This window comes from Bombus affinis, chromosome 11, assembly GCF_024516045.1.
Source record: "Bombus affinis isolate iyBomAffi1 chromosome 11, iyBomAffi1.2, whole genome shotgun sequence".
NCBI classification, from domain to species: domain Eukaryota; kingdom Metazoa; phylum Arthropoda; class Insecta; order Hymenoptera; family Apidae; genus Bombus; species Bombus affinis.
The window spans coordinates 8,021,301-8,045,619 of NC_066354.1; the positions used below are offsets into that span (position 1 = coordinate 8,021,301).

The window sequence follows — 24,319 nt, forward strand, 5'->3', positions numbered from 1 at the left end:
AATACAAATCGTATAATACAGTCCTGAATAATCGTTTCTAACACGCATGCGCAAGAGTTTTACGTAGAGGTATATGTATGAATCGAGTGCTATTTATGTGTGTTATTATTATTCACTGTTATTTTTGGTGATACGTATCACTTCACTTGTCATTCACAATCTTTTGAATGTTCAATATAAATGTATATGTGTTTTATAATTGGAAATCGAAATGGGTGAAAAAAATCTAAATTCACGTTTAAATAGAACTAACGATTTAGTGACAAACAAAAATTGCACTGCACCAGTGAGGTTATGGAAAAGATTAAAAATAAATGAACAGAATTTCAGTTTAGTGCTGTTTATAATATCATTGTCTATTGTCTTGGGAAAAATATATATAAATTATGGTAAGTAATGTTCAGTCGTATTTTTTTTTATTAAGAAGTTTGTCTTGTGTGTGTTAATTCATGTTGCATGTATTTATACTTTGTATATATTTATCTTGATATAAAATTTATCAAACACAAGGAATGTATCGTTTATGATAACTTTTTTTCAATATCTTCGTATTGACAAGCTTCAAATAATAATGCAAAATTTATGCTTTAATATACTTGTGCAATGTTGCGTCATTTGCAATCTAATTTGCGAATTTAATTTGTTTTCAATGTGTCTTAATACATTCTAAATAGGATATGCTCTCTAAACTACAATTAAATCTACAAATGAAAATTTTTTTGTTCTATTAATAAATTTAGACATATAGAAATCAATTTTGTTGCAGCATTGCATGTTAAATAATTTATATGTTATTGTAACTGTTGGTATTTTCATATCATCTCTTTAGGTAGTATTTTACAGCTGCAAAATAATGTTAAATATGTAGCATCATCAACGTCTATATTTTCAAACATATTCAATGTATTTGATTTATCACGTATATCTGATATATCAGAGTTCAAAGTAAAACAGTTAACAACTATAAGTGACAAATTTGTCAATGGTAGTCAATACGATGATGTTGTGAATGTAATGACATCATTTTTTAAAACATATGGATGGCTAATAAAAGCAGCAGTATGTGGTCTTATTATGATGGGTTTTACTTGGTTTATAATTTACAAAGATAGCAGTATTCCTGGAATCAATCCACCTTCCCCTTTTAGTCCCTCTAAACAAAGGTAAGTTAAAGTTTGGAAAATTTACTGTATATAATTACTGTACTTAATTAAATTAAGTAATATATAATCATATTATTTGTATATTATGTAACTTGAGTATTTTTTATATAACTTTTTAATTGCTTCTTCTGTTACATATATCTTATTTCTTTTCCAGATTTTCAAAGGTATCAGGAGTACAAATAAATTATTTAATTGGAATATTAAATGGAATACTAATTTTTGTCTACATGTGTCTTTAATATGTTAGAAGTATCATAATAATATAGTAGTGTTTATATACTTTAAAAAGAATTGTATAACATTCTACAGTGATCATATTTATTATTATTTATATTGACTAATATTATTAACTTAATTAGTAGTAGTAAGTAATTTATGTTGTGTGATGATATCAAAAATAATATTTTCAACTAATGATATCAAAATACGAAAATGTGAATCTTATAGTTATGTAGTTTAAAACAATGATATAACTGGCTTGTTATATATTTAACAAAGCATAAATTCTTATTTTCTAATTTTCTAAACAGAAAATATGTTATATAAAAGTACAACATATATAAATATAATTTATGGAATGATATGCAATATTTTATATATAAAATTATGGAAAGTACAAAATGCATGTATTATCTCAGATCAATCATTATTTATGTTATTTTCTCTATTTAAGACTGATTAAATATTTATCCTTATTTATTGATAAATTAAAGCTAAGTTAGGAAAATCAACATAAAGTATTAGATGTAGTACCTTTTAGTCTTATGTGCTATATATACTTATACATGTACAATACATCATTATGTCACTATACAATTGAATATTGTTGAAATTGTTTGAAAGATGTTAATAAAGGTAGTAACATTAAAACAACTATTAATTTTAAAATAAATTTCAAATGTTTCTGTTAATCGTATATATGCTTCATTTCATTGAGAGATATTGGAAAAAATTAAAAAATAAATTAATATGCATGTTTTGGTTATATGTTAAATTATTAACATCTTTGAAACCACAAATTTTAATAAATCAATAAAAACTAGTTACGTATTATCTGGGTATTACGAATCATCTATTCCATTTAATACTATATGCCTGGATGGAATAGTGATTACAAATAGAATCTATTATATTTGTCTATTATAGAAGTTTGTTGAGTATAATGGAAATTATTTTGAAGAATAAAATTATTTAATTAAAAACAAGCATTATTTCACTATACATTGCCAAAAAGATAAAAAATTTCTCATTCGATTTGATACTTCATAATTTAAAAAATCAGTGACAGTTTTGTTAATAATCTAATACATTTTTGAATTACATAAAACTATAATTATGATAACAGCCAATTAAGTCATATTATTTGATATTTCCCATCAAATATTACGATTCAATTAGTAATAACTGTTAGTAACTTTATCAACTTCCGCGGTTGATTTGAATATATATATATATATAAATTACATTCAGCGCTCTAGATTCTAGATCGTACGGGGTATGGCAAAACCTCTGTTTCTCTGAACTTTGACCTGAACAACCGGTATTTTAGAACATATAACACGAGGTTCCGTAAGATGTCAGGGCAAGTCTATGCCTTGTAATAATAAAATACGAATACATAAATACGCATATGTGAATAGTTAATACCGTAATACTGTAATTGCTTAGAGCATAGACGAGATATAGGAATCAGCTCTAAATTGCGAAAATTAACATGCGCAATTTGTCTATCTAAAACAAAACAAAACAATCACATTTTTCGATATATTAAAAAGATTTATTCCATGATACTAGGTTGCTATTGTTATCTTTGAACTAATGTAAAAAGATTATCATATGTGACACAAGAAATACATTATGTTTTAAATTTTATATTTTGTCAATTTAGTTACTTCTATTTTCATAAGTTGACAAATAAATATGTAACTGTCTGTTATTGTTCCTCAAGTTATTTTAACAATAATATGTAATGTCTATAAAATTACTACTCTTTCTTTATTTTATTCATAAAAATAGATGTAACAAATCAAAAGAAATTAAATCTAATTGTTGTCTTAACTTTTCTTCTTGTTGCATGTTATCAAACCATCTTGAGACATGTACATATTGAGCTTTCTCTTGATGAGTTAATTCCCGCTGCAACACAAAAATAGGTCAAAGAGATTAGATTGATCCATACAATCTACTAAGGATTCCCATGCTCTACTTATTGCACTTTATTTTCATTACCATTATTGAATGTAGAGCATAATACAATGTAACATCAGCAATGGTTTTCTCTGTACCAGTTAAATATGTCTTGTCTCTTAATGTAACATTTAATTCCTATAAAAATGAAATTCTGTATATATTTTGTACATTTCTAACTCAATTAGTGTAATTTTGTATTTCTCTAATTTTATTAGATAAATAATTGAATAAATTGGATTTTAATTACCTGCAAGACTCTTTTTGCATTAGCAGGAGTATCAGCGTAATTAACACAGACAACTGCATATTCCAGCCATTGACGTGATAATGCTTTCATTTCATTGTCAATACCAAGTATGTCAGGATATTTCGAATTTTCAATCAACAGTTGAATTATAGTACTAAACCCTTCTATCTTTTCATTTGATTCCCTTTCCGTAGTAACGATTACCTATAAAATAATATAAAAATCGCGATCTCGAAAGTAATTTATTTTCATACAAAATTTATTATTTTACATTTTCTTGCATTTCTAGTGGTAGCGGTGAAACATCTAAGTAATTTGAAATTCTTTCTAAACATTCTACGTTACATAAAACCATTGTTTAAAAATCTCACACTTCTTCGACCTCTTGTTTTTGTACCAGTTGCGGGGTAACTTTTAGGTTATGTTCAAAAAGAGCGCGATATATAACGGTATAATGTCATGATTTAAATAAACGTCCGATATATTTTAATAATTTATTTTATTCAATGCAAATACTTGTATGGAATATATAGTAATAAAGTAAAGTATACAAGATATATTTAGCATTAGTTAGGGGTTTATTTCAAATATACAATTTTGTTATAACATCTGTATAAAATTTGCGGTTGACTATAATAAAATGGTGTATTGTATTTTTTTAATTCATATGTTTAGGATTATATAATTAATTGACTTAGTTTAAGTACTTGGGCTTAAATCCTTTATCTCAAAAGATAGCTTATATTAAATCAGGATCATAAAAATATATTTTGATAAATTATATTAAAATAGCTGATAAAATATAACACTGGAATCTAGTGAGATATTTTTTTTATCACGTTACAGTAGGAATGAATATACAACTAATAAACAATTAAGTTGATTAAATTTCTTTCCAATAGTGTTCCCATAGTTTGGCATGTAAATTCTGAATTTGTTTTCTTTATCCTTTTCTTACTGCATTGTAGATTTTTAAGGATACTACATACCTTTTATTTTCTTACTTATTAATTTTATTGAAATGTTAATATGATTTCATGGGAATTTCAAATAATATAGATTTTGGGATATAAATCAGATATAAAGAATGCAACAAGAAAAGAATATTACAGTAATATACAGCTATAACTCGTTTAACAATTCAGTCATAAATGTAATATCAATCAAACAGATTAATCTACTCAAAGGATGGCATACATGTACATACATGTAATAATAAATTGAATTATTAAAGAAATGTGAAAAAATTTTTCATATAAATTTATAGGATTTTTTATAAATTAATTGCCAGTGAAATTCTTCTCTTGTATCGATCAATTTTTCTTACACATTTATGTGTAAAGAATACACATTGTATCTCATAAATACATTATAATATAAGTATATTACATGTAAAATAATTGTGAAGTAAATTTCACTTGTCCATTATCAAAAGACAAATTGTTCATAAAATATTTTTGCATGGTTATATGTTTAGGTATAAGCAAATATGTGAGTTTACATAATTCAGGGAATAATTTGTTAAAATTGGCAAATTATATGCAATTAAATGCAGGTACTTCTCCTTTTGTAAGGTGCTCATTTAATATTTACCTATTTAAAAAAGTCTTTTTTCATATGAGAAAAGGCTATGAACATTTCCTTCTTGCTGAGCAGAATGTGTCCTTCTTTCAAATTTTAATTCTCCACTATACATCATAGATCTCAAGGTAGAGATAGATTTTGCTCCAATATCTTGACATCCATGCTTAATGCCACATAACAGATAGGGTAAGAATTTTAAAACAGTTCCTTTGTCAACTATTGAGCCACTAACACCTTGAGCTACTTTCAATTTGTCCATTTCATTATGAAAGTACCTATCCATTGCTGAGCCATGTGCATCTTTTCTATTCATAGCTTCTAGCGAGCCCATACCTCTATATTTCTTTAAACGTACACCATCACTAAAAAAATATTCACCTGGTGCCTCTGAGGTACCAGCCAATAAAGATCCCATCATAACTGTGCTAGCACCTAAACTTAAGCTTTTAATAATGTGCCCAATAGATTGAATACCACCATCAGCTATAACAGGTACACCAAATTTCCTTGCATATTCTGCAACTTTATATACAGCAGTTGCTTGAGGTCTTCCCACAGCCATAACTTCTTGAGTAATACAAATAGATCCACAACCCATCCCAACTCTTAAAGCATCTGCTCCAGCTTCTATAAGATTTTTAGCTTGCATAGTTGTTACAACATTTCCTGCAATTACCTGCAATTCTGGATATTCTGATTTAATGTACTTAATCATATCAATTTGATATTTGGAATTGCCTTGAGAAGAATCCAAAACAATAACATCAACACCAGCTGTAGTAAGATGTTGCAGTCTTTGTTTATCAGCATTGCGTGTGCCAATAGCAGCACCAACTAACAATTGTTTATTCTCATCTTTACTGGCATTTGGATAACTACGATTTTTTTTCAAATCAGTTCTTGCCATTAAAGATACTAATTCTCCTTTTTCATTGACAATTGGAAGCTTCCCTTTTTTAGACTTCTCAAGAATTACATTTGCTTCTTGTAATGTAACACCAGCAGTTGCAGTGATTAAATTTTCTAATTTTGTCATTATTGATTCCAATTTTATGTATTGTTGATTTGTTGTACTTTCCAAAAAGTCAATATCTCTAGATGTTATAATACCCAATAGTTTTCCCCCAACTTTTCCTGTATTTGTAATAGGGACACCAGAAAAGCCATGTTCAGCTTTCACATTTAGGACGTCTTTGACTGTGTGATTGGGTGATAAGACTACTGGATCTCTAATGAAACCATGTTTATATTTTTTGACCTAGAATCACAAAAATTAGATAAAAAAGTTTAAACACATTAATGTACAATTTGGAAATTTAAAAACCTTCATTTATTTCCTTATTTTTAATATAAGAAATATGAGAAAATATAAGCATAAATGAGATCAGTATGACTAATTCAATAAAGTAGAAGAAATCCCCTATAAAGCTTCCTTAATAATTTTTCCTGACAGGATATTATTTACTGTTAATCTATATGTTATCATTGAACATTAATGTTATTATTCGAATAAAAAAATCATAGATATATAAGATGAGATGAAACCTGCAATCCATCTATATGAATAGCAAATTTGAGCGAAATCATGAGTTGCAATAAAAATTTAGCGATTATACTAGACAAATGAAAATATTTAAATTAATATATATATATATACCTTATGTACTTCATTGGCTTGATACTCGGGCGTACAATTATGATGTATTATTCCAATTCCTCCACATAGAGCCATGGCAATAGCCATGTCGGATTCTGTAACTGTGTCCATGGGAGATGATACCAGCGGTGCTTTAATCATAATCTTCTTCGTTAACGGCGATAATAAATCAACCTCGTCGGCGGTAAAATCAATGTAACCGGGTAAAATAATAAAATCATTATACGTAAGACCGTCGCCGGTAGCGAATAATTGTGCTGCTGAAAGGCCATCATCCGGTAGAGGTATATCTGCCGGTTTTGTGTCACCAATTACATAGTCTGCCATCGTACTTTTCTTAATCGACGATTATTTGTATCCTCTTTCACCGCAGAAGATTATTTAAATGCTAATTAATATTACAATTCCTGTATGACGAGATGATATATACACACTTTTGCAGTACTGATGTTAAAAATCGCGGGCCTCTCTCATGTATGTCAAACCGGAGATCTCCAGGCAAAATGACCGAAATCAACGTGCGCACAGTGCATTTGTAGTTTACGAACTTACGAAGGGTTAAATATGTTTCCCATTTTCGCCTACTGATGACAGTACCATCGTTAACGATGTTTTACGAACGCAGTCGAAAATGAGCGATATGCGTAGTACTGACGCATACCGCGTTAATTGGGCGTCGCTATTGTTACTATACGCAATTCTTGGAACAGATTTTAATTTCGTGGAGATATTTGCATCTCAGTTGCATTCAATGGAAAGGAGAGATACTTAAAATTTCTTAAAAATGCACTTACCTCCCCGATAACTGATTAGATAAAGTTTAGATACATAGTCGGTTACCGGAGCACTACTAATAGGTTGTGTAGTAATTCCGTTTACATTTTCTTGGATGAATTTTCTCGGATAATTCGTGCTGGATTTAATTTTACTTTAGGGAATACAAAATAGTCTTTTAATAGTTCTCAGCATGTAGAATTAAAAAATGAAAGTCTTTAGGGATCCAGTGGTCCATGCGTATATAAAACATGGCGTCAAAATAAGCGTGTAAAGTATGCCAAAATATGCTCAACTTTGCATTCGCATAACTTTTGAGCCGCTAGATTTTTAAAATTAACGCTTGCATTTTTGGATTCTATGCATCGAAAACTATCATAATATATAAAAAAAGGCCAATAATTTTATGTTCTATTGGTATGTGTAACAAGTTGGTAATTTTCTTTATCGTATATCTTGAATTTTGATAGATTAAATTCGTAATTTCGTTGATGGCCCGACACTTCGTTTTCCATTGCTTAAGTCAAATTGGAATTTCCATATTTAAACCTTTTGATCCGCTTTTGAATGGTCAATTTATTGATTGGTGTATCACTATAAACACTACAAAACTTTTTTATCTCTTCTGTACTTTTTTTTCTGAAAATAAAAAGGAATTGAGAGACGAAAATGAATCTTACAGACGCAACGCACTTTACTTGATCAGGATAGAAAGAAACTTGGCCGATATTGATACTACAGATAAAGCACATCCAAACCATATCTAATTTGATACATATAAACATTACAGTCAAAAGTCAAAATAAGCAGCAATTAGGGATAAAGATACCACTTCTCTAGATGCGTACCATCATCAATTAATATAATTTGCTATACTACTAGCAAACTGCAATTTCATTATAAATATTGATAGATACTTTGATAATTGGAAAAAATATGTAATATTAATAACGTAAATACGTGATGTTACTGATATAATTAAAAGTTTATGGAGATAAATAGTCTTCAGATGACATTTTAATTGTAAATATGCATATACAAATTGCGAAACATTTACACAGAGATTAATTATAAAAATACTTGTCTAATACAAAAATAAATACTAATCAATATGCAAAGAACAAACAGTAGTAAAATGTGTACTTTTAAACTTGCACGTAATGCGGGGATCATCGTTAATTTTATGTGATATTGGTGCATTTCTTACATGCATGCTAGAAATCGTATAAAATTATATAAAATTTAATGTCACTCTTTCATTCATTTAACGTTAATGAATATTATAATTTCGTTCATAATCTTACTGGATAAAAAAAAATTTGTTTTAAACCATTGAATACACCTCCAAATGCTTCTTTAAATGAAGAGAAAATATATTCCACTACCAGTTCCAAATAACTTAAATTTTCGTAGTAGTCATCGTATTCTTCGTAATAAAAATAGTCATACAACATTGGTAAAAATATTATTAGAATATACATCATACCACCAAAAAAAACTAAAAATTAAAGAAAGTAATATATAATGGACTATTTAATAAAGATTAATAACTCTAAATTTGTATATAAAATGGATATTTACTAATGGATTTAAGTTCCAAAAATTTTTTATCATTCGTTTTATACTCATTACATCTTACTTTATTAGTAACAGATTCATCTGTAGTTAAATATGAAATCTTCTTTGTATTAGAATTTTGCGCACTGACTATATGATTTAATGACGTTTTCATATTATCATTTATGTATAATTGTTCTGTTTGCACAATATTTGATTCAAGATTCGAGTCTCTGTATAGTTACGAAAAATAAATTATTACTCTTTTAATATATATATAAATCAATTGTTTATATAACTTACAATGCTTTATTAATCATAGTAGAAAGAGCTGTGCATTGTTTTAACGTTCGAAGTTCAGGATTTACTTCTAATTGACTTCTTAATTCCTGATCGTATACTTCATTTACTTTCCCCTTATTTCTTTCTTCAGGTGTATCCATTGTTAAATTATATGAATATTGCTGTTCTATACTGCTTGTATTCTTTATTTTGTGCCTCAATCTGTTATAATACTCCCAGTAACTTTTATTTAGCAATTCTTGGGTTTTTGGCGAAATACCTTTTGATCTTTCAAATTTATCATCTGTATTTGATCTTGGAGAAATTTCATACTTGTAATGTTCTCTTTGCAAACATGCCCGTGATAAACTTTTAGTAACTTCTTGCCTTGAATCTATATGTTTATTGCTTTGCAAATAATTTTGTTCAATAAGATTCGAGACATTACTAATTTGTGTATTCGTATTTCGTTTGTGTGTGGGAACAGAATAAAAATGTTGACTCATATTTCTTGCCTTATACTTACTGAATTTATGAATATTTGTATGATTGCGTTTGTATTTGTTATATTGAAAATTAGGCCACACTAAAGTATAATCAGAATCTACTAATGCTGAATGAGAATTCTTTTGAAAATAAGATCTAGCTTTCCTAGAAAATTTCGCTGATGTCTTTTTTTGTTTAAATGTGATATATGGTTCTGAATTGCGACAAAGTTTCCTGGTACATCTATTTCTTTTAGAAGATAAATATTGTTCGGATTTATTTCTACCTTTCGTCTCACAGATACCGATTTTGTAATTTTGATATAAAGATTGATTTTGATCAGTATTTTTTGATATATAATTTACTTTATCATGATTGTGAGCTAAAGCTTTGATATCATCATGTATAGCATCAGTATTAATATTATTACCTTTCTTTGTGGATTCATTTGTATCAATAAATTCTTTTTTAAATATAATTCTTTTTCTAATAATTTCAGAATCTTCAGAAGTTGTTTCTTCACCACTTGCATCACATGTCATTTTTCTCATTTTTAAACATTGGAGAACATTATTATGTATGTTTCTTTTATTTATATCGGGAATATAATATTCGGAATCGCTAGATTCTTGTCGTTCTTTCTGAATATTTAAATTTGGTAATTTTTCAGAAACAGCTGAATTTTCTGGAAAGTCTGGCATGAAACAACTTTTTCTATTTTCTTCAAGTGCATTACTTTGCACCACTAATGTGTTTTTTCTCTCATAGATATCCTTTTCTTCAATATCTGAAAAATTATGATTTTAATAAATGGAAAATAAAGTAATTTAAATAGTGTTTATAAAATTATTACTGTTAATGAGGAAGGTGTTTTTATTCTGTGTTTGGTTTGAATGAATATGATGTTCAGATTCTTCCTTCATTAAAGATGGAGTTTTGATTTGGTTCTGGTATTCCGAATGATTTATACATTGTTGTATTACATTACTTGTTCCTGTAGTAGATACTTGCATTGCAAGAATTGGAAGTTGTACATTATAGCACTGATTTACATATTCTTGAGGAACAGTAATTGCACTTAGAGGATGTGATTGCAATTTTTTGTCTAACACAAAAAACAACTGCCCATTACTTTCCTAAATACATTAAAACGATAAAGAAACTTGGCCTGTTATTTATATTTCTAATAAAAATATAATTATATATGAAATATAAGAACATATACTTGTACTGGCATAGAAGTGATGTCCACTTGAGTATTTGCATCATTAACTATTGATTTTGATATATGTTCAAAAGAGTTCACATTCTTCATACATTTATCTTTTGCTGTAATTTCATTTTTATTGCCACCTTCTGAAATATAATCTTGTCTTTTTAATTCTGAGTTTTTTGTGCAATGAGTTTTTTCTAATTGTAATTCTTTATTAATATCAAGGATATGATTTGCCATATAATTTTGTGTTGATTTAATTTCCTTTTCTTCATGAAGCTTTTGTCCTTTCTCTATTTTAGTTTGTTCCCTAAAATAATAGTAGTTGTAAAAATCATAATTGTAATTATGCAATATACTTTCAATTAAAATTGACATATACCTCTCAGGCATTAATTTTTCTGTTTCTTCTGTATGTAGATGTTCTGTAAAAGTAGTAACATTAGATTGATCCACTTCTTTCTGTAATGATTCAGTTGATGTAACTTGATTCTTCTTAATATTTGTCACTCTGCTTAAAAATGTTTAAGCATATTTTTATATTAATGTTAATTTTTATCTATTTCATATTTTAAGTTTTCACAAATGAAATACTTTTTAAAACGAGGATCGATGTAACCAGGAAATTTCCTCAAAGTGTACATACTTGAAGTAGTTTTCTGATGATGAAAAGAAGAGTATGCACTATCTTTAGTTACTGTAGATTTAGGAGATCTGTGTTTCCAAATATGTAAATTTATATTTTTACCAATACCAATTACGTAAAGCTTCAGAACATTTAAAATTAATACTTACTGATTTAACGACGTTTGAACTATAGTACGACTCCTAGGAGTTCCACTTAATTTGACTATACATGGAGGTTCAATAGTATCACCATCATTAGTTAATTTACGTTGCGGTATTTTAGGCCAAGAAGGGTCAGCTGGTATACTAAAATAGTTTAAAATAAAAAGTATTTTCTAAATAAAAAATAAACATTTAATTTAATCTCTTACCGTAATGATCCAGCATTGTACTTTTGTGAAACTGGCAATAGATTTTCACTGTTTACTGAAGTAAGAGTATATCAATTAAATGCTGTATTGGACTTTCTTTTGGACAAAAGGTATTTTGAAAGTTCCTTACTTTTTATGTGTAATTGCAGAGCATTTGCATTATCCTGATATGCCATATTGAAGCAGTCATGCATTTCAATACTTTCCACTTTTTTCAAAGCATTTGTAAAAGTAATTCCTGGACTAATTATATAAATTATTAATATTAGAAGAAATACAAAAACTGTATAGGTTTAACGTTAATTTTATGTTTCACAAAGTAATAGTTCTATACTTCAAGTAAAATTATTTTTGTTTTTCCTGGATTCAAATGTTTTTTTTACGTACAATTATAAAAAAGGTTTTCATATTGGAACAATTATTTTTATTCTTAATAAGAGCCAATAACTTTTTGTACAGAAATATCAAAGGTGTTATGATAATCAGTTATTTTGTTTTATTAATGACAGATGTATTTATATAACATGTATATCATTCTAATCTTAATATTAAAATATTGTATGTACAATAAATATACAATTGTAGTAGATGTAGGAACAATTAACTACGATCTGCATCTTATAGCTTGATTTATATTACACTAAATTAAAGTATATTTGCACATCATAATAGTTATATCACAATATCAAGCTAATTGTACACTTATATATGGATTTCTTAATTCTGCTTACAAAATATTACAATCTATGACATAACGAGTATAACTCTTTGTTATGTATGTGTATGTATACCGCATATGTGCAAATTTAAAATCTGTGTAAACATTAATTATAACTTATTTTTACATATTTCCATTTTGGAACATACTAAAGAAAATTGTAAACATTGTTTTAATAAAAACATAAAAGTTATTAACATCGTTTTATGAGCAAAGTCCATTTTTATAAATAAGGAAGTTGATTACAGATGTTATGTTATGTGTAAAATATATACTTCGATAAAGCAATCTATCAGTACAATTATTTTGACTAGATTTAAGAAAGATGATAGAATTATCATTTTTATCAAATATAAAAGATGTATGTCATAAAATGCATTGATGAATATTCAATTTTCCCTAGCCACCATATTTCTTAGTATTATCGAATTTGAAATTGGTCCAAAATCTAAATATAATTCCATTATAAAGATCTTACATCATTAAAATTGCATAGATATCTCACTGGCGTTGTCTTAAAATTTAGGGCATACTGCATTTTAAATAAGTACATAATATTTAACAAATATTTTTATATAATAATATATGCCAAGTTATTTTGAAAATATACAACAAAATATAAATTAAGCTCTTCTACATTCTTGATACTTTTTCTATAAGTAATTTTTAAACAATACTAAAAAAAAAGAAATATTTAAAGAAATTATTCAAGTAATACTTTAGATAATGCAATATTGATAACAAATATAAGATAAGATTATTATCGATACCTTGATCATATAAGAAGATACTATTATTGAAATAAGTAGTACTCTTGTTTCTCAAACTTTTTTTAGACTCAAGTGTATGTAAGTGAAGAAGTGAAATGTTAGGAAGAATAAGAAACTAAAGAGTGCACACAGCATTGATATCTTCATACATCACTATTGCAGATATACTTAAATAATAGCATAATATTAGTGACGAAAACAATGTCTTTAACATACTTATCACAATTTACATTATCAACATTATTTTACATAAAACACCACAATTCATTTTTATTAATGTACTATAATTTTTTTAAAAATTGTAGGAAATACAAAAGCTAAATATAATTTTTAACACCCTTAATTCTGTATGCATTGTAAAGAATATAAAAATTTCTTTGAAGTAAATCAACATAACAAACATTTTTAAGAAATACGGACAAATGTTCTGCTATATGATTTTTATAAAATAGTGAAAAATAACATTTTTGCGAGTTTTACTTTTAAATAATATATATATATATTGAACAATGTGCAATTATTGTCTGGCAGTATCATAATATTCTGCACATGAATGAAACTTAATTTTTATGGCAAATTAATATAATGACATATGTATTGTAGAAAAGAAATTACGATCATTAATTTAGAATGCTTAACATTGCTTATATAATGCTTCGTGAAAATGCTTTGTAATTAAATACACATACATCATTCAGTTATTTATATACAAAATCCTTTTATTAAAGAAGATATTCATATTGAGAAGACATATACACAATATACTGATAATGTCTTATGCATATTGACGAAGCATTTGTTAGGTGTAGAAATATACATACACAAAACACATTTATTACATATCTTTTTCATTATTGTCGAGTTAAGCTTCGTGTTCGCCGCTACTTATTCCTATGAGTGATTCTGTTTGCTCTGCTTCAATATCTGGTATTCTATAATTAAAGATGTTTTTTAAATTTCATTAAAATTATATTTTATATAAGAGTATTCCTTTTTAAAGTAGATTACCTTATTGATCTATTTTTTCTACAAATCCAGATGTATATTTTTTTTATTAAATCCATGACTGGATCCCAATTATCATAATAGGATAGAAAAGACACAGTCAGAAATGCTAATAGCATTGGTATGGTTCCTAGATAGAAAATACAAGGGTACTCGACCTTTTTTAATAATACATCAGCTATCATTGACATTGGCATGAGTAAACTAACTGCCAAAGTCGCAATGAGGGATGATGTTAAAAAGCAGCCCCTACAAGTAGGTATAAGACGAATATTAAACATATTAAGTCAGAAAAATTAAGTTTAATACTTCTTATGAACATACCACAACCAAAGCACCTCACTTAAAACTGTACCAATCAAACCATTAATAATTAAATATGTCCATTGATTAGTATCTGGCCATTCAAATTCTTCCCAATGGCCATAATGAAGAATAAAAAACACAGGCCATAGAAGTGTCAAATTAAAAAGTCCAACAAACCCAAAGAACATTGGAATATCCATCTTATCTTCATGATCCACCTTTCTCTTAAGAAATACAATATAAGCTGCATAAAAAAATGCACTGACTAGAGCCAATATTATGGCTGTAGGTATTCTATTAGTTTCTACAGTTAAATCTGAAAGACCAACTAGAACCTATGAAAATAAAGAAGTGTAGAAATAATATTTTTCTATATTAAAGGCTTTGCTGTAATTATACATACTAGTCCAAGAATACTGATAGAGACAGCAACTAATTTAGACAATGTAAACTTATCCCCACCATTACTAGGAAAGAAGGCAGCTAGGAATAAAGTAAATAAACTAGAAATTGATGTCAATACAGTTACAAGTCCTGATTCAGTTTTTACTAATGATATTTGATAAGTATAGTTTGCCATAAACCACTGCAATAAAAAATATTTATGTTAATTTTAAACCACATATAGTTGTAGCTTATTAAGTTAATACCTACAAGTAAACAAAACATAAGTGCAATTTTAGCAACTTTTTGAACAGAAAACTTATTAGCCTGTCGTCTTGCATGTTCTCCAGCTCTCAAGCTTGCTTGATAACTAAGTCTTGCCAATAATGCTTCCGTGGCATCGCTTTCTGACATATGACGAACTTCTGCTAATTTACTAAATCTTACTGAGCGTATTGATGAATCATCGCTTTCTGTGCCTGAAGAACGATCACAATGATCTGGCGTTTTTATTGGAACAAATGTTGGATCACTCTACAATTAAATAAGTTTGTATTATTATCAATATTAAAATTATTAATATATTAATTTGTAAACGAAAAAAATAAAAATAATAAAAGCAGAATTTCTATTTACCAAACTTGTGTTAGCTTCTGAATAGAAATTATCATCTTCTACGTTAGGATCTATAAACTGGAATAAGAAAATGAAAAAGTAACAGAAAATTTGATTTTGTTAAAAGAATTATTTGTATTTAAATGTACCATATATGTTGCTGGTTTATTGCATTGATCCCTCCATGGAGGCCAAAAACATAAACCAAGCAGATAGAATGTGAACATTGATGTTTTTATATATGTAGTAAAAAATGGCTTTTCAAATGCTGCTTCTCTGTAAATATACTGAAATATAAAACCATATTATTGGATAAAAGATATATTTTATAATTCACTGAAATATAGTATTTAAATATCCCTTACTTTAGTAAGTTCAGTACTAGAAACCCAAATGATATCAACTAATAATAAAACTAATAGTCCCAACACAAGTCTTTGAGATTTATTCATCATTGCTGCAAGTTTATGAGGATCCTCCGCCATCCCCTGCTGTCTACGCTGTCGTAATTCTACAGAACAGCTCATGATACAATCAATGAGTTTAACTTTTTTAATTATGACATCATGATGATATTGATTGCTGTAAAATTATAAAGTGATTAATGAAAACTATTAATTACAAGTAACATAAAATGTTTAAATTGTTGCTAATTTTTAAAATATTTGAATGTTAAATAGAACAGAAATATGAACACACAAAGTAATTTAATACAAGGTACCATGTAATGAAATAGATACACAAAACATAATTTGCATAATAATCATTACGTAAATTAAACAAGCGTGTTTGGAAAATAACAGAAAGAATGGAAAGAGGGAACAAAGGATTAAAAGGGGGGGCAAAAAAACAATGTTCAAGGTTTAACTAATTTAATTGTCTTATTTTAACTACAAATTCATGTCTAATGATGTTGAGTAAATGTAGTATTAAAGCTATGGAAAGTGTATATTTAAAAAAATATTTGTTGATTATATTTGATAACAGGTGGACATGAGGCAAATATATATAAAACAGTGACTATACATAAGATAACCTATAAAAGTTGTAATAAGAGCAGATAACGATTTTCTATTACTTTAAGACAAAAATTCTAAATAGAATTGACTCACAATTAAAGAAAAGCCTTAATTTTGTGACATTGATAATTAATTTATAGCAATTCTTCTACATCTTGGAATTATGAAATCATGAGCACTTTATGCTCTCTAACTTAACACTTCAGTAACACTTTTCACACGTTTATATATAATTTAGATTTTTCTCGTTTGACTTTTCGGTAATTTTCTTTTATTTATATTGGTTATAATTTAAATGTTAGATATTTTTAACATTTCCGTTTTGTTATCGCGTCGGAACTAGTAGCCATAACCACGTTGATGTACTGATGACGTTCCATAGTTTTGTTATCACTCTGATGGCGCTATATTGGCGATAGCGATAGGGCATCTTTAATTTATTACTCATTTACGTTTAATTTCAACATTGTTTTTTATTTATAATTTATTCCTAAATTATCTTCCGTAGTTTCTTTTCAGGAAATTTCTATTTACAAATTATTTTCTTTCCTATACAAGTATGATATAGAAATATTTTTTGGTTACTATTACATATTCCTGTTTATAGATGACAGGGATGTAAAGGTTGCTTAGTCCTAACTTCCGGTTTCTATTATCTATGTATGTGAGCTTGTAGGTATGGGATAAAGAAAAGTGCGCGGGAATGCGATTAATTCAATATCGATATATTATTTTTTAGTTTTATATTTTGTTGGAAAGATAGATTTATTTCTTTTTGAATGTTAAAATTAAGAAAATTTTTATACATATATAGGATGTTACTCTTCTCTTAAATTGATTCTTTACGAAGAGAGCTTAAAACAAGGGTTGTCATGGCAAACAATAGCAACAACATATAGATGAATGTAATGTGTTGTTTGGACGTAAAAGTAAAACATAGTTGTGAATTGTGTACTAACGTACTTGTACATTAACAATGGCTAATAATATTCTTAGTAATGGTCGCATTCAGCAACAAGCGACTGTCTCGCAACGGTTAAGAAATGATAAGGGGAAAAAAGGTATTTCTTCGTATAGTACTACTTAAAGACTATACATATTGTGTAAAATTTTGGTTATGTAGTATTAGCAAATACATTTATATATATACAATTTGAGTGATAATATTTGGTAAAAGTTAAATTAGAATCGTGGTTTTCAAAAAGATAAGAACATTTGCAACACTCAATGAAATTGGAATTTTGAGTTCCACGACAATGAGATAACATAAAATAAATTTTCTGTGAACGGTTATCGTGGTCTTTAATATTTTGAATTTTAAAAAGATAGATATTTTACAAGGGAGATTAAAAGATATTTTTTGAACTGGGATACATATGTATATATGTTTAATGCTTTTTTAATTTTGCGATATAATTTTATATTCTTCTTGTAATTGAATTAGCGCTAGAAATATCAGCGATAGAGAGTAACAATTGGTTGTTGCATCGACATTATACGCGACACGAGTATAAAACTTGTAAAATATTGATCGATCAGGAACTGACAAGATCAAACGGGTATAATGAGTACGCGAATTATTTGAAAGTAAGCAAAATTTTTACATCTACATGTTTCAATTGATCTTTTCAACATTGAAATTTTGATACCGAAATTTTTATTTCTTCAATTTTTATAGGGCTTAATACTGAGGCGAGAAGGAAAAATTCAAGACTCGTTAAGTTGCTTTCAAGCCGCCTATAACGTGAATTCAACGAACGTTAATAACGTGAAGCAGATAGCCAAGTCGTTGTAAGTAAAGGAAATTTGATTCCAGCTACACTGTTCGAGAACGAGATCAGATTTAGATAGTAGTGTGAGGCATTACTCAATTTAATTAAGTTGTAATGTAAGAAACGTCTGTTATTCTATTTGAAATAAAATTATTTCAAATAACAATTTTTCTGATATTTTTATTAACATACGAGCAGTATATGTTTGAAAGTTATTGCAAGTTTACGAATAAATTGTCATTCCAAGAGTAGCTTTACCAAAGAAAAAGAATCAAAATGAATAAAATCGCGATTATTATTTATGATTAGAATATTATTATCCGTACGTTATCGAGTTCTCCGAAGACGTAGAAAATAAAGACTAATTTTTTTAAATGTATTATTCTTACTAATATTGTTGAACAGTTTAATAATGGGCAGTCACAAACGTGCAGTCGACGCATACTTAGAAGCTGAGAAGATATTAAATATACCAGACTGGGAAATTTATTTTAACCTAGGTATGTATTAACTGCATTATACTAAACCTTCTAAATATAAATATATAATTATTTTACTTATTGGTAATACAATAGGAAGGCTATTAAGTTTTTAATTATTGTTCATGAATATTGTCAATAATAAGTCATTTTGCACAGAAAAATTCATAGAATCACGTCTTATTTCTTCTAGGCGAATGTTATACGAAGATGAATCAACTGTATGAAGCGAAAAAGCATTTAAAAAGATCGACCGAGTTGACGAAAAATGAATTGCCATACATTGCTCTCGCGAAAATGTATCTCCTCGAAGATCATGTTACAGAGGCACAGAAGGCTTATATGGCTGCTCTTAGGTATGTATATGTATGTACAATTGTCTTTTCACTGTTATTTTTTATTTTAATGTATTTTATAATAAACTTTCTCCTGACTTCATAAACAAGTTGCGCGTGCAGATTTAATTCCAGCGTTGCAAGATTGTGGGTTCCAATGTTCTTGTTTACGATATACTCCACAGTATTATATTCTACCTCTCGTTGCAAACTCTAACTATAGAGATCTCAAATTAAAAAAGATGCAAAGTAAACAGCAACAACGTAAGCAGATAATTTATCACGACGTTGATTAACATTACATTTTCTTGACTTTTCTGACGTTGATATGTTAGTATAAATTATCGATCAAACATTTAAGATTATATCCCGTTGAATCGAATAAATTATTCTATGAAAATTGTTGAAACAAAAAAATATAGCTTGATTTTTTACTTAAAGTAATTAATTCAGTATTATACAATTTTTATTGTTGTAGACATTAGGTTTCTTTCTTTAAAAATAAAGAGATACAAGATATTAAAACGGATTGTTTCAAATACACAGACACACACGGTTTTGCTTTTATTTGCTTCATCTCAAGAATTTAAAAATTGCGTCATTTCGAACTCTACTAGAAAAGATTCTAAAATATTCGGGTGACCTAATTCTAATAATCGAATTATCGCGTTATGGAGAGAGAAAAATTCCTTACTTGAGAAAAATCATATCTACGAATAATCAGAGAATTTCTGGAAATACTGCTTTTTGCGTTATCTTTCATCTGTTTACTTTATTTCTTTTCAGTGGAAATCCCGAAAGCATAGAAGCCGCAACTGAATTAGGACTCCTTTACCTTAAAATTGGCGATGTTCAACGAGCATTCCAACAATTTGGCACTGCAGTCGCTCATTCTCCAAATTGTACGAGAGCAATTCTACCGATAGCCTTTATAACTCAAGTGAGTACATTACTTTCGAACCATACGTGTATAGGTAATGGCAGCTATTGCATTTCAAATAGAGGAGAAATTGTTTCAACATTGATGAACAAACTTGCCCGGACTTTCTATTTCATTTTTCTTCAAGTATTTGAGGATGAAGATTCTGTTTTTCTAGGAAACTTAATGAGAGAACTTAGTCAAGAATTTCTTTTTTATATTTTTGAAAGTATAAATAACAACCTTAATTAGAGATTCTATATTAAGCTTTTTGTACCAAGTAAGCTTTATTTTCATTTATTTCCAATTTATTCGTTCTTGTATCAACGCGCGAGTAAATTCGTCAGAACAAAATAAACTATCGTAGAGCGAGACTGCTGTTTAGGAGCAAAGCAGTCATTCTGGTGTAAAGCACGCGTAATATTTCAATAATGTACTTAAAGAATTTAATTAGAGATACGCGGTGCTTTGGAATTTCCATTGTTTGACAGACTAAAACATTCACTCTTTAGAATCACCAAGAGTACGATGTTGCGCTGTCGAAGTACAAGTTGGCAGCGCAATCGATTCCAGAATCGTATGCTTTATGGAATAACGTCGGAATGTGTTTTTACGGCAAGCAGAAATTCGTTGCCGTGAGTATATTCGGATAAATTTATTCGTCTGCATAATTTTTGTCTTGATGTATGTTACCACCATTATTGTACACGCTTGTAACACAATGTAAGTTATTAAAGTTTAAAGAGAAGTTAAGGAAAGTTGACTATAGTCACGTTCATCGATATTATATTGCACAAAGTTGAAAAGGTAAACAACGAAAAAAACAAAGACACTTTGAAAAAGAAGAAATGGCATTGTGACACGTGATATTATGTGCACTCTACTGGAACACAATTCATTACGTTCATAGAAAATAGAAAAAAAGACAAATACAACAATTTTTCCCTGAGAACACAGCAAATTGCAAACTGGCATGGACTTTATTCACGACAAGACGAATCCGTGCACGCTGCCAGATTTAATGATGATAATCAATTTAAGGCTCATTAAAGGGGATGGTGCTCACGCGAGGCGGCGTCTCAGAATGACGGCCGGGACGCACTTGCGACTCATAATCAGAGGAACTCAATTAAGAGACAAGACTTGTAATGCACCGCTGTAGCCGAAGCGGGAGCAAATTGGTAAATGCGAATTTTATGCTAGGCTATCTTCTAATGCAAAACCTGGGCCACCGTCGAGAAAGCAAATTAAGACCTATTATACCTAATTGAAATGAGAAAAAGCTACACTTCTAATTCTCTCTGAGAATGTTGCACATGAATATAGGTAACCAATTTCTCCTTTAATTTATCGGACGAAAGTTTGGGAAGCAATATTTACTACAGTCGACCTCTTTTTCTTTCAATTGTTTGTCACGAAGAAGTATCCTGTTCATCAAAGCCTTCAATTAAAGTAGTTTAATAAATAGAATCAATCTGTGGATGTTATTAAATGTCTCTATGACAGTAACGGAGACTTTTGGATCCGATGATTAAAATTCAGAAAGTAGTGTGCACGGAACACAAGTTTCTTAATCTGCTTCACTGTTATTTTATTGGACGTAGTTAGTAAGCCAAGATTTCAAAATTAAGTGGATTAAGTTTAAAGCTTAGCTTCAATTACCTTGTCGTCGATAAAAAGTTCGAGAATGGGAAATGATCTCCTACAGGATGAGAAAAAGAAAGTATGCTAGGTCACGCGATTCCCTCATTGGAGGGATTAATTTTTATTGTCTTCTTATGGCATCGAATCTTCTATCATGTTTGAAATAATCAAGAAAATTCGGAAGATATTCCTCGGAATTCGATTTTCAATCTCGACAATCAATTCCCATTATCATTTCATTAGCTATGTGTTAGCTATGTGTCAATCGCTTTATAATACCCTTGCACAATATTTGCTTCGTCTGATTTACTCTCGCACTTGCAATTTATTGATTGTGCTGTCGTAATTGTCAGTCAATCGGCTTAACGCTCTAATTACTTCCAGGCAATTAGCTGCTTGAAGAGAGCTCACTACCTCAATTCTATGGCCTTTCTGCCCGCCTATAATTTGGGTATGGTTTTTCTGACCACTGGCCAACCAGCCTCAGCCGCAATTTATTTGTGTGCTGCAGTTAGCGCGGATCCTAAAAATCCAATGCCGTATCTCTTGCTTGGACGTAAGATTTCCTATATAGATATTTTGAGAAAGTATTTTAATTACAGACATAATTTCGGTAATGTTATGACCAATTGAATAGCATCTCTTTAAAGGGAACAATAGATTATTTGGACTCTATATTTTCGTAAAACATTTTATCGCGTACAAATTGATACGAATTCACGTGACAAGCACAACGAATACACATCACAAACGCAAGAGTACACTCAAAGTTGCCCTTTGATTTCAAATTCATCTTATTTAAATTTTTCCACGTTCGCTGCTGTTCTTTTTAATTTTATAAATATAATTTAATTTAATTTAGTATGCGGGAAATATGGGATTTTGTAAATTTTCTACAATGAGAAGAGCATAGATTTCGACGATAATATATGTTTAACGATATAATATGTTTCTACGATGCGTCACTATTTACAAAAAATGCTGGAGAAATGGCAGTGCTCTTTCAATGATAAAATACAACCTACTGTCATTGTCACTATGTCATTGTCGCATAAGAAATTTTAACGGCATTCGTTCTGTTTCTTCTTCCATCGCTATCAGCCAACACGGCAATGAACGATGGTAATAAAAAAGCGGAATTCTTTATTACTTTAGTTGCTCTAAAACGTCTGGAGGACCTGGAGGGTGCGGAGAAAGTGTTGCAGAAAGCTCATGCTCTTTCACCGCAAGATCCCCTGGTATTAATCAATTATGCGATAATATTGGAGGCACAGGGTAAGGGGAATATCGCGGCTGAATTTTTAACAGCTCTAAATGATATTACGGCTGTGATTGACGTGGACGTGCAGGCAAGTGTTTTCAACAGAATTAGAGAGAACGGGAGAACTGTTCCGCGTTAATTTCGCCCTCTCCTTTTCATCTGTTATGGCAGATAACGCAGACTGCGAAGAAATTGTCAACGAAAATACAACAGGGGACAGCAAGCAGCAAACAAGAGGAGGAGTTAAGGATGCTAAATTCAGATGAAGTTTAAACCGTCGCATTTGCTTATTTGAATATAAAGAATCTACCTCCAAAGTTAGTTTGACACTTGTTAATAGACTTCACAGTGCATGTACTACCGATGATGTAGCCTGAATTTTCTATTCGGACTTCATATTTCATTTTATATATAAATAATATTACGAATTTCGATTGTACAGTAAATATAAATTATTAAACAAAAATGTAACTGAATCAGCTGAGAATTAAATATACATAAATAGAAACGCGCAGACTGAAAATGTATATGAATAAATTAAATGTAAATTATTTATTCGGCTGAGAGAGGAAGCTTTAAGTTTTAAGATTTTTCCATTTTTATCCTCGATACATCTTTAAATTCAACTAAGTTTGTTTTCTTTTTTTTATTCATTATGGACCCTTGTATTGTTGGCTCTGAATATCCTGACGTTTATTCGTGCTCGTTTAACACTCCACTTGCCAAGGAGAGCTAGTTTTTTCATTTAAGTTTCTCCCAGTGACTATGCTACATTAACTCGTAACACTCCTTACGTCCCCAATGGGTACCGTTTCAAAAGTACCAAGGATTAACGGGAGGATAATATACGAAGGCTAGTAGAAAGGAGAACATATTGATGAAACATTTATTGTTTCTTTTGCTACCTACCGTATAGATTATCGGCTCACACCTTTTTG

At 29.0% G+C, this 24,319-nt stretch overlaps 5 protein-coding genes across 11 annotated transcripts; 1 reads left to right on the top strand and 4 right to left on the bottom strand.

Annotated features, from left to right (window-relative positions):
- Positions 1-249: 249 nt before the first annotated feature.
- LOC126921863 (Bardet-Biedl syndrome 4 protein) lies at positions 250-23,936 on the top strand. Of its 4 annotated transcripts, XM_050733845.1 has the most exons (10): positions 17,645-18,032; positions 18,416-18,558; positions 18,650-18,762; positions 19,149-19,243; positions 19,416-19,578; positions 20,344-20,497; positions 20,989-21,111; positions 22,505-22,676; positions 23,276-23,469; positions 23,553-23,936. In XM_050733845.1, exons 1-10 carry the CDS (start codon positions 17,948-17,950, stop codon positions 23,652-23,654), a joined length of 1,344 nt encoding a protein of 447 aa, XP_050589802.1. In that variant the 5' UTR covers positions 17,645-17,947; the 3' UTR covers positions 23,655-23,936. The 4 variants fall into 4 exon arrangements, with proteins under 4 accessions (XP_050589805.1, XP_050589802.1, XP_050589803.1 ...); XM_050733848.1 differs by lacking the exons at positions 17,645-18,032; positions 18,416-18,558 and adding an exon at positions 250-389; XM_050733846.1 differs by lacking the exon at positions 20,989-21,111.
- LOC126921883 (eukaryotic translation elongation factor 1 epsilon-1) lies at positions 2,922-4,042 on the bottom strand. Its single transcript, XM_050733890.1, has 4 exons — positions 3,875-4,042; positions 3,604-3,807; positions 3,396-3,491; positions 2,922-3,302 (listed from the first exon to the last, which is right to left on the bottom strand). Exons 1-4 carry the CDS (start codon positions 3,956-3,958, stop codon positions 3,171-3,173), a joined length of 516 nt encoding a protein of 171 aa, XP_050589847.1. The 5' UTR covers positions 3,959-4,042; the 3' UTR covers positions 2,922-3,170.
- On the bottom strand, positions 4,161-7,377 carry LOC126921858 (inosine-5'-monophosphate dehydrogenase 1b-like). Its single transcript, XM_050733831.1, has 2 exons — positions 6,845-7,377; positions 4,161-6,445 (listed from the first exon to the last, which is right to left on the bottom strand). The coding sequence occupies exons 1-2, from the start codon at positions 7,169-7,171 to the stop codon at positions 5,201-5,203; spliced, it is 1,572 nt and encodes a 523-aa protein (XP_050589788.1). The 5' UTR covers positions 7,172-7,377; the 3' UTR covers positions 4,161-5,200.
- LOC126921847 (putative uncharacterized protein DDB_G0282133) lies at positions 8,002-12,415 on the bottom strand. Of its 4 annotated transcripts, XR_007712577.1 has the most exons (12): positions 12,285-12,415; positions 12,155-12,209; positions 11,952-12,089; positions 11,751-11,870; positions 11,539-11,670; positions 11,169-11,466; positions 10,797-11,079; positions 9,479-10,730; positions 9,200-9,408; positions 8,923-9,116; positions 8,299-8,832; positions 8,002-8,221 (listed from the first exon to the last, which is right to left on the bottom strand). XR_007712577.1 is itself a non-coding variant. In XM_050733783.1 (11 exons), the coding sequence occupies exons 1-11, from the start codon at positions 12,346-12,348 to the stop codon at positions 8,222-8,224; spliced, it is 2,640 nt and encodes an 879-aa protein (XP_050589740.1). In that variant the 5' UTR covers positions 12,349-12,415; the 3' UTR covers positions 8,002-8,221. The 4 variants fall into 4 exon arrangements, 3 of the variants coding, with proteins under 3 accessions (XP_050589740.1, XP_050589739.1, XP_050589738.1); XM_050733783.1 differs by lacking the exon at positions 8,299-8,832 and having other exon boundaries at positions 8,002-8,257; positions 11,539-11,581; positions 11,803-11,870; XM_050733782.1 differs by lacking the exon at positions 8,299-8,832 and having other exon boundaries at positions 8,002-8,257; positions 11,539-11,667.
- On the bottom strand, positions 14,336-17,340 carry LOC126921862 (solute carrier family 35 member F5). Its single transcript, XM_050733843.1, has 9 exons — positions 17,065-17,340; positions 16,318-16,534; positions 16,102-16,239; positions 15,974-16,030; positions 15,608-15,871; positions 15,357-15,539; positions 14,972-15,288; positions 14,651-14,896; positions 14,336-14,574 (listed from the first exon to the last, which is right to left on the bottom strand). The coding sequence occupies exons 2-9, from the start codon at positions 16,477-16,479 to the stop codon at positions 14,505-14,507; spliced, it is 1,437 nt and encodes a 478-aa protein (XP_050589800.1). The 5' UTR covers positions 16,480-16,534; positions 17,065-17,340; the 3' UTR covers positions 14,336-14,504.
- Positions 23,937-24,319: the final 383 nt, after the last annotated feature.

Bases quoted from the DNA above. Each gene is read 5' to 3' on its own strand.
- LOC126921883 (XM_050733890.1), bottom strand. From the start codon at position 3,958: ATGGTTTTATGTAACGTAGAATGTTTAGAAAGAATTTCAAATTACTTA. The intron at 3,808-3,874 runs GTAAAATAATAA...ATTATTTTATAG, and splicing joins CACTAGAAATGCAAGAAAAT to GTAATCGTTACTACGGAAAG. The intron at 3,492-3,603 runs GTAATTAAAATC...TCATTTTTATAG, and splicing joins ATGCAAAAAGAGTCTTGCAG to GAATTAAATGTTACATTAAG.
- LOC126921858 (XM_050733831.1), bottom strand. From the start codon at position 7,171: ATGGCAGACTATGTAATTGGTGACACAAAACCGGCAGATATACCTCTA. The intron at 6,446-6,844 runs GTATATATATAT...TTGTGATTCTAG, and splicing joins AAGCCAATGAAGTACATAAG to GTCAAAAAATATAAACATGG.
- LOC126921847 (XM_050733781.1), bottom strand. From the start codon at position 12,348: ATGCATGACTGCTTCAATATGGCATATCAGGATAATGCAAATGCTCTG. The intron at 11,467-11,538 runs GTATATGTCAAT...CTATTATTTTAG, and splicing joins GAAAAATTAATGCCTGAGAG to GGAACAAACTAAAATAGAGA. The intron at 10,731-10,796 runs GTAATAATTTTA...ATAATTTTTCAG, and splicing joins AAACACCTTCCTCATTAACA to ATATTGAAGAAAAGGATATC.
- LOC126921862 (XM_050733843.1), bottom strand. From the start codon at position 16,479: ATGAGCTGTTCTGTAGAATTACGACAGCGTAGACAGCAGGGGATGGCG. The intron at 16,240-16,317 runs GTAAGGGATATT...TTTATATTTCAG, and splicing joins CTAGTACTGAACTTACTAAA to TATATTTACAGAGAAGCAGC. The intron at 15,289-15,356 runs GTATGTATAATT...TTATTTTCATAG, and splicing joins CTATCAGTATTCTTGGACTA to GTTCTAGTTGGTCTTTCAGA.
- LOC126921863 (XM_050733845.1), top strand. From the start codon at position 17,948: ATGGCTAATAATATTCTTAGTAATGGTCGCATTCAGCAACAAGCGACT. The intron at 18,033-18,415 runs GTATTTCTTCGT...TAATTGAATTAG, and splicing joins AAATGATAAGGGGAAAAAAG to CGCTAGAAATATCAGCGATA. The intron at 18,763-19,148 runs GTAAGTAAAGGA...ATTGTTGAACAG, and splicing joins AAGCAGATAGCCAAGTCGTT to TTTAATAATGGGCAGTCACA.